At 59.7% G+C, this 11,171-nt stretch overlaps 2 protein-coding genes across 2 annotated transcripts in view; both read right to left on the minus strand.

The window, feature by feature from the left end:
- The window catches only part of LOC106862171 (H(+)/Cl(-) exchange transporter 5), a 28,254-nt gene extending 25,910 nt beyond the window's left edge, over positions 1 to 2,344 (minus strand). The window contains exon 1 of the mRNA XM_088173337.1: positions 2,176 to 2,344. The gene's annotated coding sequence lies outside the window, so the exon portion shown is untranslated. The remainder of the gene's footprint in view (positions 1 to 2,175) is intronic.
- Positions 2,345 to 8,449: 6,105 nt separating this feature from the next.
- LOC106862185 (regulator of cell cycle RGCC-like) lies at positions 8,450 to 10,682 on the minus strand. The gene is made up of 4 exons (XM_014891040.2): positions 10,529 to 10,682; positions 9,982 to 10,062; positions 9,640 to 9,702; positions 8,450 to 8,881 (listed from the first exon to the last, which is right to left on the minus strand). The coding sequence occupies exons 1-4, from the start codon at positions 10,680 to 10,682 to the stop codon at positions 8,874 to 8,876; spliced, it is 306 nt and encodes a 101-aa protein (XP_014746526.1). The 3' UTR covers positions 8,450 to 8,873.
- Positions 10,683 to 11,171: the final 489 nt, after the last annotated feature.

The following is an 11,171-nucleotide window of genomic DNA, read 5'->3' on the forward strand; positions in this document are numbered from 1 at the left end:
TTTCCAGGTGCCAAGAGAACACCAAACACCCAACTTGCACAAAATCCTAGGAGAGAACAGGGAAAGCCTCCCTGAGGCCAGGGGAAGGGTCAGGGGAGGAGAGCCAAGGCCAGGCTGGGCTGAGGCACAGGGGTGACCCCGAGCTGCTGCTGTAATTCCAACTGCAGTGAGAGCTGAGCACACCAGGTACTTTCCCCACAAAATCCATCCCAGCTGCTCAGCACATGACATGGAGATGATTTTATCCGTTTTTATCAAACCACAGGATCTCATTCCACTCACAGGCACCTCCTGGACCTGAACTACAAACTCCCCTTCCCTGCTGATGGTTAAGAAAGGAAGAGAAGTTCCTGAAGGAGGAAGGAATAAAGGCAGCCCTGACTGTGCTGGATCACAGCCCAGCTCTCTGAACCCCACAGCACTGAGGCACAACAGCACAGCACTGGAGCTCATTGAATTTCCAGGGATGGTTCCAACCTCCTCCCAAAGCAGGACACACATTCCAACCTCACCTTCCACCCAGCAACTGCACAAACTGGGACATTCCTGGGTCCTAATATTCTGGAGGAAAAGCCACGAAGAGGAAAAGGGACTATTAAGAAGAAAATCAGGGATACGATGGAAATATCCCACCCCAAAACGCCACAAAGCAAAGTGCAAAGTGCTCAGCCAGGCTTACTCCTGTCCCCAAAGCTCAGGGACAGCTGTAGCATCCCTGATCCAACTAAAACAGGTATTCATCTATGGAGAGCCAGGAGTGGTGGCTTCAACTGCCAGAGGGTTATGTGGGACACTGGAGAGAAATTCTTCCCTGTGAGGCTGAGGAGTTTGCCCAGAGAAGCTGTGGCTGCCCCTGGAAGTGTCCAAGGCCAGGCTGGACAGGGCTTGGAGCAGCCTGGAGCCCCTGTACAGGCAGGGGGTGGCACTGGATGGGATTTCAGGTCCCTTCCAACCCAAAGCACCCCATGACCTATGAGGTTGTTATCCCAGAGGGAACAATTAAAGGCCTGATGCACGGAGCCACCCCCACCCATGCTGTCACCTCTGTATCACAGCTGAATCCAAGCTGCCGGACAAACCTGCTGGATGAGCCTGTGACCAGAGCCAGCAGGGTCAGTCAGTGCCAGCCCTCACCTGCCCGGGGCTGCAGACATCCTGCAACTGCCACAGCACCCCGGGGACGTGGGACACTGCATGGAGAACTCTGTGTGAACGTGCTCCAGCTCAGAAATCTGGGGCCAACTTGCCTTCCCTGACCGGCAGCCACATCCAGCTGGTGCCACCTTGCACAACAAGGAGGGGGGAATAAAATGAGGGACTGTGACAGAGGGAAAGAAATCATCTAGGATTTGGGGAAGGGAAGATGCAAAGCACAGGAGCACAAATCCACATCTCAGGAGAGATTTTGGTGCAGCCAAGTGTGAGGTCACACCCCCCGGCCCATTCCTTGCCCCTTGCACAGGGTGGAGCTCAGCACAGCCAGAAGATGGTTTGGCTGCTGCACCCCAAAGAATTAAAAACAATTCTCTATTCTACACAAGCACCGCCCATGCAGCACGTGGAAACAAAAACAATCCTGTTTTTGAGTCCTTGTGGGAATAATGGGAGTCAGAGGAGCAGTCGTGTCTGCCAGCCATGTCCCCACAGCCTCCCAGGTGCTCCCAGTCCTGTCCCACGGACCCCTGAGCCTGGAACAGAACCACCAACACCTGGAAAACTCCAAAGTGTGCATTCCACAAACACCTGCCCTGAACAGATGTAAAAAGCTGAATCATTCATTTCACTCTGGCTGCAAAAACCTGAGGAACAAACTCCAAGATCAGGATTAGCTGCCAGGTACTCTGGGCACCCTGTGCCAGGGCCTGCCCACCCTCCCGGGGCAGAATTCCTGCCGGTACCATCCAAGGCAGCCCCCTGGCATTGGGAAGCCACTGACTCCTGCCAGTCCCGGCACTGTCCCCGCCCGACACAGGGACCACAAGCCCCGCGTTCTGTCACTGTCCCGAGCTGCCACCGCCACCTCCTGCAGAGCTCCCGGGGCCGCGTTCCTCCCCAGCAGGGCCCGGGGCACGGAGAAGAGACCGCGCTGCCGCCCGCTGAGCTCCCCCGGGCTCTGCCCGGCCCTGTCCCGGCACCGCCAGCCGTGTCCCGGTTCCTCCAGCCCTGTCTCCGTACCTGCAGCCCTGTCCCGCTCTCTCCGGCCCTGTCCCCGTTCCTGTAGCCGTGTCCCGCTCTCTCCGGCCCTGTCCCCGTTCCTGTAGCCGTGTCCCGCTCTCTCCGGCCCGGCCCGTCCCGGGCCCGGTGCCCGCGGCCCCTCCGGCGGCTCCTCCGGCGGGGCGGGCGGAAGGGGCGGGGCGATCCGGGGGGTGTGGCGGGGGCGTGGTCACGCCTCGCGCATGCGCATTGCAGGCATGGGCGGAGCGCGCCGGCGCCATCTTGGGTGAGGGCAGCGCGCTCTTAAAGCGGCAGCGCCTCGTTCTGCACGGCGGGGACACGGCGGGGACACGGCGGGGACACCGGGCTCTGTCCCGCCCCGTCCGCTCCCTCCATCGTTCGCACCCAGCCTCGGACCCCCGTTACTGTCCAGCCCCATCCCCGGTTACCCAGCAGAGACTGCCCATCACTGACCCCCACATTGCTACTGACACCCCCATCACTGATCCCATCACTGACCCCATCACTGACCCCCCATCACTGAATTCCCCATCACTGACCCCCCCATCACTGACCCCCCATCACTGAATTCCCCATCACTGACCCCCCCATCACTGACCCCATCACTGACCCCATCACTGACCCCATCACTGACCCCCCATCACTGACCCCCCCATCACTGACCCCCCATCACTGACCCCCCCATCACTGACCCCATCGCTGATCCCATCACTGACCCCCATCACTGACGCCCCTCCCCAGAAAAGACCCCCACCAATGATTCCCCCAAGTTGTCCCCCCAGAGCCCGCCCAGTGTCCCCAGTGTCCCCAGTCCCCGTGTGGGGGTCACTAGAGGGCGGCAGCGGCCCGGGCTGGAGCTCCCGTTATCTCCTTCCTCTTCTTCCCCTTCTCCTCCTCCTCCTCCTTCTCCTCCTCCTGGTTTCACCCAGAGGAGCCCTGCAGTGACCACAGGTTCATGGAATTTTGGGTCCAGGATCAACCCCGTGTCCCCAAGTGCCACATCCAAAAGCTGTTAAACCCCTCCAGGGACGGGCACTCCACCCTGCCCCGGGCAGCCGTGCCAGGGCTGGACAGTCGTGGCCAGGCAGGAATTTTCCCAATATCCAACCTGACCCTGCCCTGGCACAATCTGAGGCGTTTCCTTTTGTCCTGCCGGGTGTTACCGGGGAGAAGCAGTGCCCACCCTCCCTGCAGGGACGGGAAAGGTCCCCCCTGAACCCCCTGAACCCCGTGAACCCCGTTTTGTGCAGGCTGAGCCCCCCCGGCTCCCTGGAGCTGCTCCATGGGGGAGGAACACAGACCCCATCCCCAGTTTCCTGCCCATTGTTTTCCATGCTCAGGAGCAGCACCAGAAGGAAGAACAAATCCCCCCCGGCTGGATGTGGAGCCCAGTCCCATCCCAGCAAGGCAGGGACAGCCCCAGGCTGGTCCCAGCCTGCCAGGAAGGCTCTTTGTTGAGGGAAACAGGAAGCCCTGAAATAGCAGAAGCTGGAAACACGTGGCCAGGGCGAGCTGGGAGCATCCAGTGTCCCCCCAGCTCCCTTGGCACCATTCCAGGATGAACCCACCGCCCTCTGCCTCTGCTGCTGCAGCAGATCCTCATCTCCCACCCTCCCAATCCCAGCAGAACCCACCGGCTGCTCCAGGAGCCATCCCCAAATGGGCCAGCCTGGATCCAGCACCCCACTTGGGGATGGCACCCCCAGGGCAGAGGTGCTGCTTTCCCTGCTGCTCCCCCTCTTCCCAGGCCGGGACAAACCAGGGCAACCCCAAGGGAGGAAAAAACAGCTCCTGGTCCAGCCCCTGCTGCCACTGCCAGACCAGAGCTGCTGTCCCAGAGGGGTCAGGGGACCCAGAACTGAGCTGGGCAGGCAGGGAGGAGGGAAGGAGGGATGTTTTGGGCAATGCAGGGCTGCAGGGATGAGCAGCAGGATGCTCCAGCCCCCTGCTCTCTGCACAGAGGGGCTGCCAGCAATACCCACCCAGCACCACTGATCCAGGGGCTGGCAGCTGGAGCCAGCAGAGAGCCAGGAATTATGGCAAGGGCAGACAGGATACTGGCAAGAAATCCTTCCCTGCGAGAGGGTGAGACCCTGGCACAGGTGCCCAGAGCAGCTGTGGCTGCCCCTGGATCCCGGGAAGTGTCCAAGACCAGGCTGGACATTGGGATTGGAGCAGCCTGGGATAGTGGAAGGTGTCCCTGCCATGGCAGGGGTGGAACAGGATCTTTAAGCTGCCTCCCATCCCAAACTAGTCCTGGATTCTATGAACATATCCCCAAAAAAGTAAATATCACAGCCAAATGGGAAAAGAGCTGAACTTTATAACCTGAACATTCCCCACAATGCTTGGACAGGCAGGACGTGGAGGACACAGCGAGGAAGGAGCAGACTGGGCACTGGGCTCCCAAAACACAAAGAATTCCATGGGAACAAGCAGATTCCAGGTCCAAAGATCGCTGCTGGAGCAAGCTGGGCACAGAAATTGGGGGATTATGGTGAGGAGAGTGTTTGCAGGCTCAGCCCCTGCCTGAATGGAGGCTTGGAGCTCGGGAATGGTGACACAGGGCTGCCTTCTCCTGGAATTGGATTAATCAGCTCAGCTCCGGGCTCAAGGCAGCAGGGAGCCCAGCCTGGCTCAGCCACGACCTGCTGAGCTCAGCCTGGCCTGGGCTGGGCTCAGTAACCTCAGAGCAAGGGTTTGGTGTGGGGTGGGAACGCCAGGACAGCTCCTGCTGGAGCAGGAGGACCCTCAGGATGATTTTTCCTTGCTCCATCCTGGAGCGAAGCCCCAGCAGCCACCAGCACGTGCAGCTCATCCCTGCCCCTCCCGGGGGACAGGGGAGCAGAACAATCCTGGGAAGTGGCCGGGGAGGGGGGACACGAGGGGACAGGATGCTGTGCTGGCCACTGCCACCAGCATTGTCTGCTTGGATACCTGCGGGGTGAAGTCAGAGCCGGAGAGGGGAAGAAACACCAAACCCTGAGCAGAGGGACCCGCCTGGCCCTGAGCCTCACCGGGGGCTGGGGGAGGCTGGGGACTCCCATCCATGGGGACTGGGATCCCTGGGAAGGGGAGCTCTGCTGTCCCCTGGGCAGCTGGAGGTCACCCAGAGGCTCCCCAGGGACATCAGGAGTCCCAGGATCCTCCCAGCCCTGGCAAACCCAAAAGGGAACAAAATCTGCCTTTCCTGTAAATGTGGGAAAATCCCCTCCATGCTCCAAAGGCTGGGAGAGCTGGGGGTGCTCGCCTGGAGAGGAGAAGGATCCAGGGAGAGCTCAGGGTCTAAAGGGGCTCCAGGAGAGCTGGAGAGACAAGGGATGGAGGGACAGGACACAGGGAATGGCTCCCACTGCCCCAGGGCACGGCTGGATGGGATTTTGGGGATTAGGAATTGTTCCCTGGGAGGGTGGGGATGGAATTCCCAGATTTGCTGTGGCTGCCCCTGGATCCCTGGCAGTGCCCAAGGCCAGGCTGGACATTGGGGTTTGGAGAACCCTGGGGTGGTGGAAGGTGTCCCTGCCGTGGCAGGAGGTAGAACAAGATGGATTTTAAGGCCCCTTTTAACCCCAGCCCTTCTGGGATTCCATAAAATTATGTGAGGGGGCTTTGCAGGACAGAAAGCCCGTGACAGCCCCGGGATTAGGCTGCCTCCCAAAATAGTCACAGCCTCTTCCACCACAGCCAGACTGTCTGGGCAGCCAGGGACTTCCCTGCCCAGAGAGCTGAGCTTCCTCTCCAACTGCAGAGTGACAGCAGGGCTTTGGGGGCACCTGGCGACTCTTCCTGCCCCCTCAGTGGCTGGGAGATCCTGCCAGGTGAAAGCACCTTCCCTGAGGAGCATCACACCTGGGCAGGGTGGGGAGCTCCTCCAGCTCCAGCAGGGATGTGTGGTCCTGCCTTGAGGGATGAATCCGTCTGGAAGAGCCAAAACCAGGGATGCAGGGCTCCAGGTGGCTCTTTAAAATGTTCTTTATTTGTTCTTTAAATGTTCTTTATACGTTCATATATACCTGATTTACAGGACATGGGTGACAAGAGCTAAGCCTACAGCAGTCAGTATTAGCTGTAGGCTCGTCTGAAGCCAGCTCCAGTTTTGGTTACAATGTATGATATATTTTCTTTACTGAATATTGTAATACATGACAACTAATCAATAATTTTACTTATAGCTTATCATAACTACTTACATTACAATATTTATGTTACTATTTATATTTATGTTTGTATAGTCCAATTATAAAAAGTTAGTATGTTACAGTTTAAGCTAGAAGGAGTTTTTTTGGTTTTTTGTAGTGGAAAATTTTGATAATTTTTTTTTCTACTTGCAACATTGGCTTTCTTGTTTGTCTGTGAAAATCTTTTTGTTTGCTTGCTGTGGGGAGCAGGACCCTGGGGAGGAACTGTCCTGTATTGCAGGACGTGCGTGTTTGTGCTGATGGATTTTACACCTGCAGGGCACGTGTGGGGCCACGGACCCTGCAACCACAGACCCTGCAACCACGGACCCTATAACCCATGGATCCTATAACCACGGACCCTATAACCACAGATTCTATAACCACGGACCCTGTAAATCACAGACCCTACAACCCATGGATCCTATGACCACAAACCCTGTAACCACAGACCTTATAACCCACAGACCCTGTAACCCATGGATCCTATAACCACGGACCCTGTAACCACGGACCCTATAACCCATGGATCCTATAACCACAGATCCTATAATCACAGACCCTGCAATCACGGACCCTGTAACCACAGGAATTCCTACACAGAGACCCTGTAACTCACAGATCCTATAACCCACAGACCCTGTAAATCACAGACCCTGCTACCCACAGAGCCTGTGCTGATGGGACGGCTCAGCCATGGGACAGGGACAGGGGCAGGGGCAGCTCCCACCCACCCATCCCGACCCCGAGGGGCTGGAGGAGCCCGGGGTGACCCCCAAGCTGCTCCTGACAACCCCCCCAACAAACAAACCAACCCCGGGGTGTCACCAGCGCTGTGCTGTGGCTGCGGGGTTATCGACCTCAGCACATTTGGGGCTGGAAAATATTTATTTCTGTAGCCTGGCAACATTTACCGCTGCTGTGGGGGTGGAAGGGGGCGAATGGGGCGTGGGGACAGTGACAGCCCGAGCGTCGCTGTGACTCAGAGGGGGAAAAACTCAGTGACACTGAGGCTGCTGCCATCAGCACGGCGGGGACTGTCCCCACACCAGCCAGTGACGGGGGCTGGGTGTCCCCACAGAGCCCTGAGTGTCACAGACATCCCTGGGTGTCACACACATCCCTGAGTGTCACACACATCCCTGTCACTGACATCTCTGACTGTCACAGAAATTTCTGTCACACACATCTCTGAGTGTCACAGACATCCCTGAGTGTCACACACATCCCTGAATGTCACCACCTTGGCACACACTCACCCCCATGTCCTGGCTGCCCCCGGGACACACGGCAGTGGCCACATCACACATCATGGGGACAACAACAGCCCAGAGTGTCCCCTGGCTGGTCCCCTGTGACCTGGGACCTGTGTGTGAGTGCCGGGAGGACAGAGGGGGTGTCCAACATCCCCTGCTCAGCACCCACGGCCCGGGGATGAGGGCAGAAACAGAAAGTGCTCATTTCCTGCTCAGCCAAGCTGCAGCACAGCCACACGTGAGCCTGCTCCACGTGGGGGTCACAGGGAGAGAGGGGGACAGCAGAGCCACAGCTTCCCCTTCTGCCATCCCACCGCTCAGGGGATGGGAAACTCCGGGGGGAAAGGCAGGAGGGGAACCCCTGGGGCACCATCATCCCACCCACGGCCAAAGCTCAGCTCGGCAGAGCAAAGCCACGTCCCTGGGGCTTGTTCTGGGCTCTGCCAGGGGACACACCCAGGGGAAGTGGCAGCAGGGCAGCTCCCCTGGGCAGCAGGACCCCCATGACCCATCCCAGCAGGATGGCAGCAGTGGAGCCCCATGGTTCAAACACAGCTCCCTTTGGATGCAGGACCCCCATGACCCATCCCAGCAGGATGGCAGCAGTGGAGCAGCTCCCTGAGCTCGTGGGGACAGGCAGGGACTCTTCACCCTCTGCCACCCCACACTGTGAGCACCAAGGGGAAGGGAGGACAGGGGATTCCTGATATTCCTATTTATCCAGGCATTGAATTTGCTTCCCTGAGGTCTCCCCCTTTTCCAGTGCCAGTCCCAGCACTGGCAGCCCCAGGCATCCCTGCTCCCACCCCTGCCAATGGCAAAGATGGGCACACACAGGCAGAGCTTTAAAATCCTGTTCACAGAAGCACTGTACAGCACAAACCATCTTTTTTACAATATTTACAGCAGCAGCTGGGGCAATGGGGGGCAGAGAGGGGCCCGATTTGGGGCTCCTGTCAGCAGTGGCAGATGCCACCAAGGAATGGGACTTCCCAGCCTGGGGGGGGACCCTGAGGTCACACTGATGTCACGCTGATGTCCTGCAAGCTGATCCTCCCCAAAATCACTCTGGGGGCTGCAAGACTGGCCCAGCTCCGCGGTGCCCACCCAGGGCTGTCCTCTCCTGGCGCTGGCAGGGCTTTGTCACCACGGTCCCAGGGCTGGAGCCGTCCCCAGTGCCCGTCCCTGTCCCCAGCCCAGCTGGGGTGCAGAAGCAGAGGCAGCATCGGGGACACTCAGGGCTGCTCCTTGCAGGCTCCACGGCTCACATCTCTGCAGGGTGACACAGAACGTGGTGACAATCTGCAGGAACCTGGGGCAGCTCTGGTCCCCCCCTCCATCCCAGCATGGCACAGGAACTCCTCCCACCAGCCACCTCATTTTGGACACCAGGGATGGGAACAGAGAGGAGAACTGTGCCTTTCACAGTCTGCGTGGGGGGAAATGGCTTCTTAACCGAGGCTCTCTGTGCCTCCAGCCTGTCACGAAGGGGCCCTGTGGGAGGAAGTGGCCTCTGCCTCGGTTTCCCCAGAAAAGCAGCCAGGGGGGAGCAGCCAAATTCTGCAGAGCCAAATTCTGCAGAGCTGCCAAATTCTGCAGAGCTGCTGGGTACAGATGCCAGAGATGGGCAGCACAGCACCACCCCCTCTCACAGGGACACCCCCTCTCACAGGGACACCCCTCTCACAGGGACACTCCCAGGCTCTTGACAGCCCCTGGAGGAGGCCAGCATGACCCACAGGCTGGGACTGCCCTCCCTGCCACCACACTGACCCACTCTCCTCCCTCCTGATGGGGTGGGTTGGGGTACACCGCAAGGAAAAGATCAATTTTTTTAACAGGAGCCAGGGGGGCAGAGGAGCCCCAGCCCAGGTATCCCAGCCCAGGTATCCCAGCCCAGGTATCCCAGCCCAGGTGTCCCAGCCCAGGTGTCCCAGCCCAGGTGTCCCAGTCCAGGTGTCCCAGCCCAGGTGTCCCAGCCCAGGTGTCCCAGCCCGTGGGAAGTGCAGGGGTCAAGGTTGCCCACGTACCCTCCAAGGCTTTATCCAGGTCTGCAATGAACTCCTCCAGCTCCTGCGTGTCTCCAAGCTTTGCTTTGGGGAAAAACACGGTCAGGGCTTCCCGTTCCCCCCCTCAGTGGGGACAGGAGAGACCCCAGCCCCTTGTTCCTCACACAGCTGTGTCTGTCCCAGCCTCGACTGGGAAAATCCCAATCCAACTTCTGCCCCTTCCAGGCTCCTGCCAGGACAGCAGGGCTCATTCCCACTCTGCAGAGCCCCCCTGGCACCCCCTCTCCGGGGCTGGCTGTCACTGCCAAGCCCAGCTGGGCACAGGGAAGCCCTGCCAGCCCCTTTGGGCGGGGCCAGGCTCACCTTTGGTGGGGTAAGTGTCAGCTGGGGTGTTGAGGTGCTCCTCACTGGAGTTGAGGCTGCTTCCTGGGGACGTGCTGGCACCTGAGGACACAGAGCATCAGTCCCTGAACACTTTGCAGGAACACAGCCCAGTCATGCCCATGGCACAGGGTGGCACATTCTGGGAGACCCCATCTGCTCCTCCCCTGCTTCCAGGAATGCTTGGAAAAATGGAACCGAGTTTCTTTCTCAGGTCAAAGAGCACCAGAGGTTGTCTGGGCACAGTTACAAGGACAGGGTTACTACAGGGACCTGGGTTATCCCCAGCCTGCCACGGTCCTGCAGCAGCCCTGGCAGATGGTGGCAAGTGCTGGGCCAGTGTCCAGTGGTCATCCCCCTTATTGCTCATCCAGCCCAGCAGGGGTGAGTCAGGCAGCATCAGCAGGAACCAGAGAGCTCCACCCTGGGAGACACCAATGTCATCCCCCAGGGCTCCTCATCCCCAGACTCTCCAATGTCATCCCCAGACTCTCCAGACTCTCCAGTGCCATCCCCAGCCCGGACTCACTCTCCAGCTCATCGATGCCACTGTCATACACGCTCTGTCCCGCTTTCCTCTTCAGCTCCTCCAGGTGCTGCTGGTACTGACTCGCAGGGCCCCGCTCAAAGTCCTCCATGACCTCGTGGAACTCCCTGAGCAGCTCGCTGAGCTCCTCAGCCATGGCTGGGGGAACACGGCGGTGTTGGGGTGCCCACCTGGCAGGCAGGGCCAGCAGGAGCCCCCTGGCAGCAGCCCGGGCTGGGCATGGGGCTCCTGGCAGTGGCCAGCCCAGCCAGCCCAGCCCCAGCCCGCTAAGAGCCGGTCCTACCCAGGCTGGACAGAACCCCAGGAGGGCTGGGCTAGGAGGGGACCCCAAAACCCACCCAGTGCCACCCCTGCCACGGCAGGGACCCCTCCCAGCGCTCCCAGCGCCAGTGTCCAGCTTTGGGCACTGCCTTGGACACAGCCACAGCTGCTCGGGCACACGGAGCGAGGGGAGCAGGGCGCGATCCCGGCCGGGACAGCCCCGGAGCCCCGGCTCCATCCCGGGGCTTGCGGGGGGACCCAGGAGCGGAGCCCGGCATCGCCTGCTTCGGCTCGGCTCGGCTCGGTTCTGTTCGGTTCAGCACTCACCGGCCGCTCGGATCGGCTCGGCCCGGTTCGCTTCGCT

The sequence above is a fragment of the Sturnus vulgaris genome, chromosome 14 (genome assembly GCF_052056855.1).
Source record: "Sturnus vulgaris isolate bStuVul1 chromosome 14, bStuVul1.hap1, whole genome shotgun sequence".
Classification (NCBI taxonomy): domain Eukaryota; kingdom Metazoa; phylum Chordata; class Aves; order Passeriformes; family Sturnidae; genus Sturnus; species Sturnus vulgaris.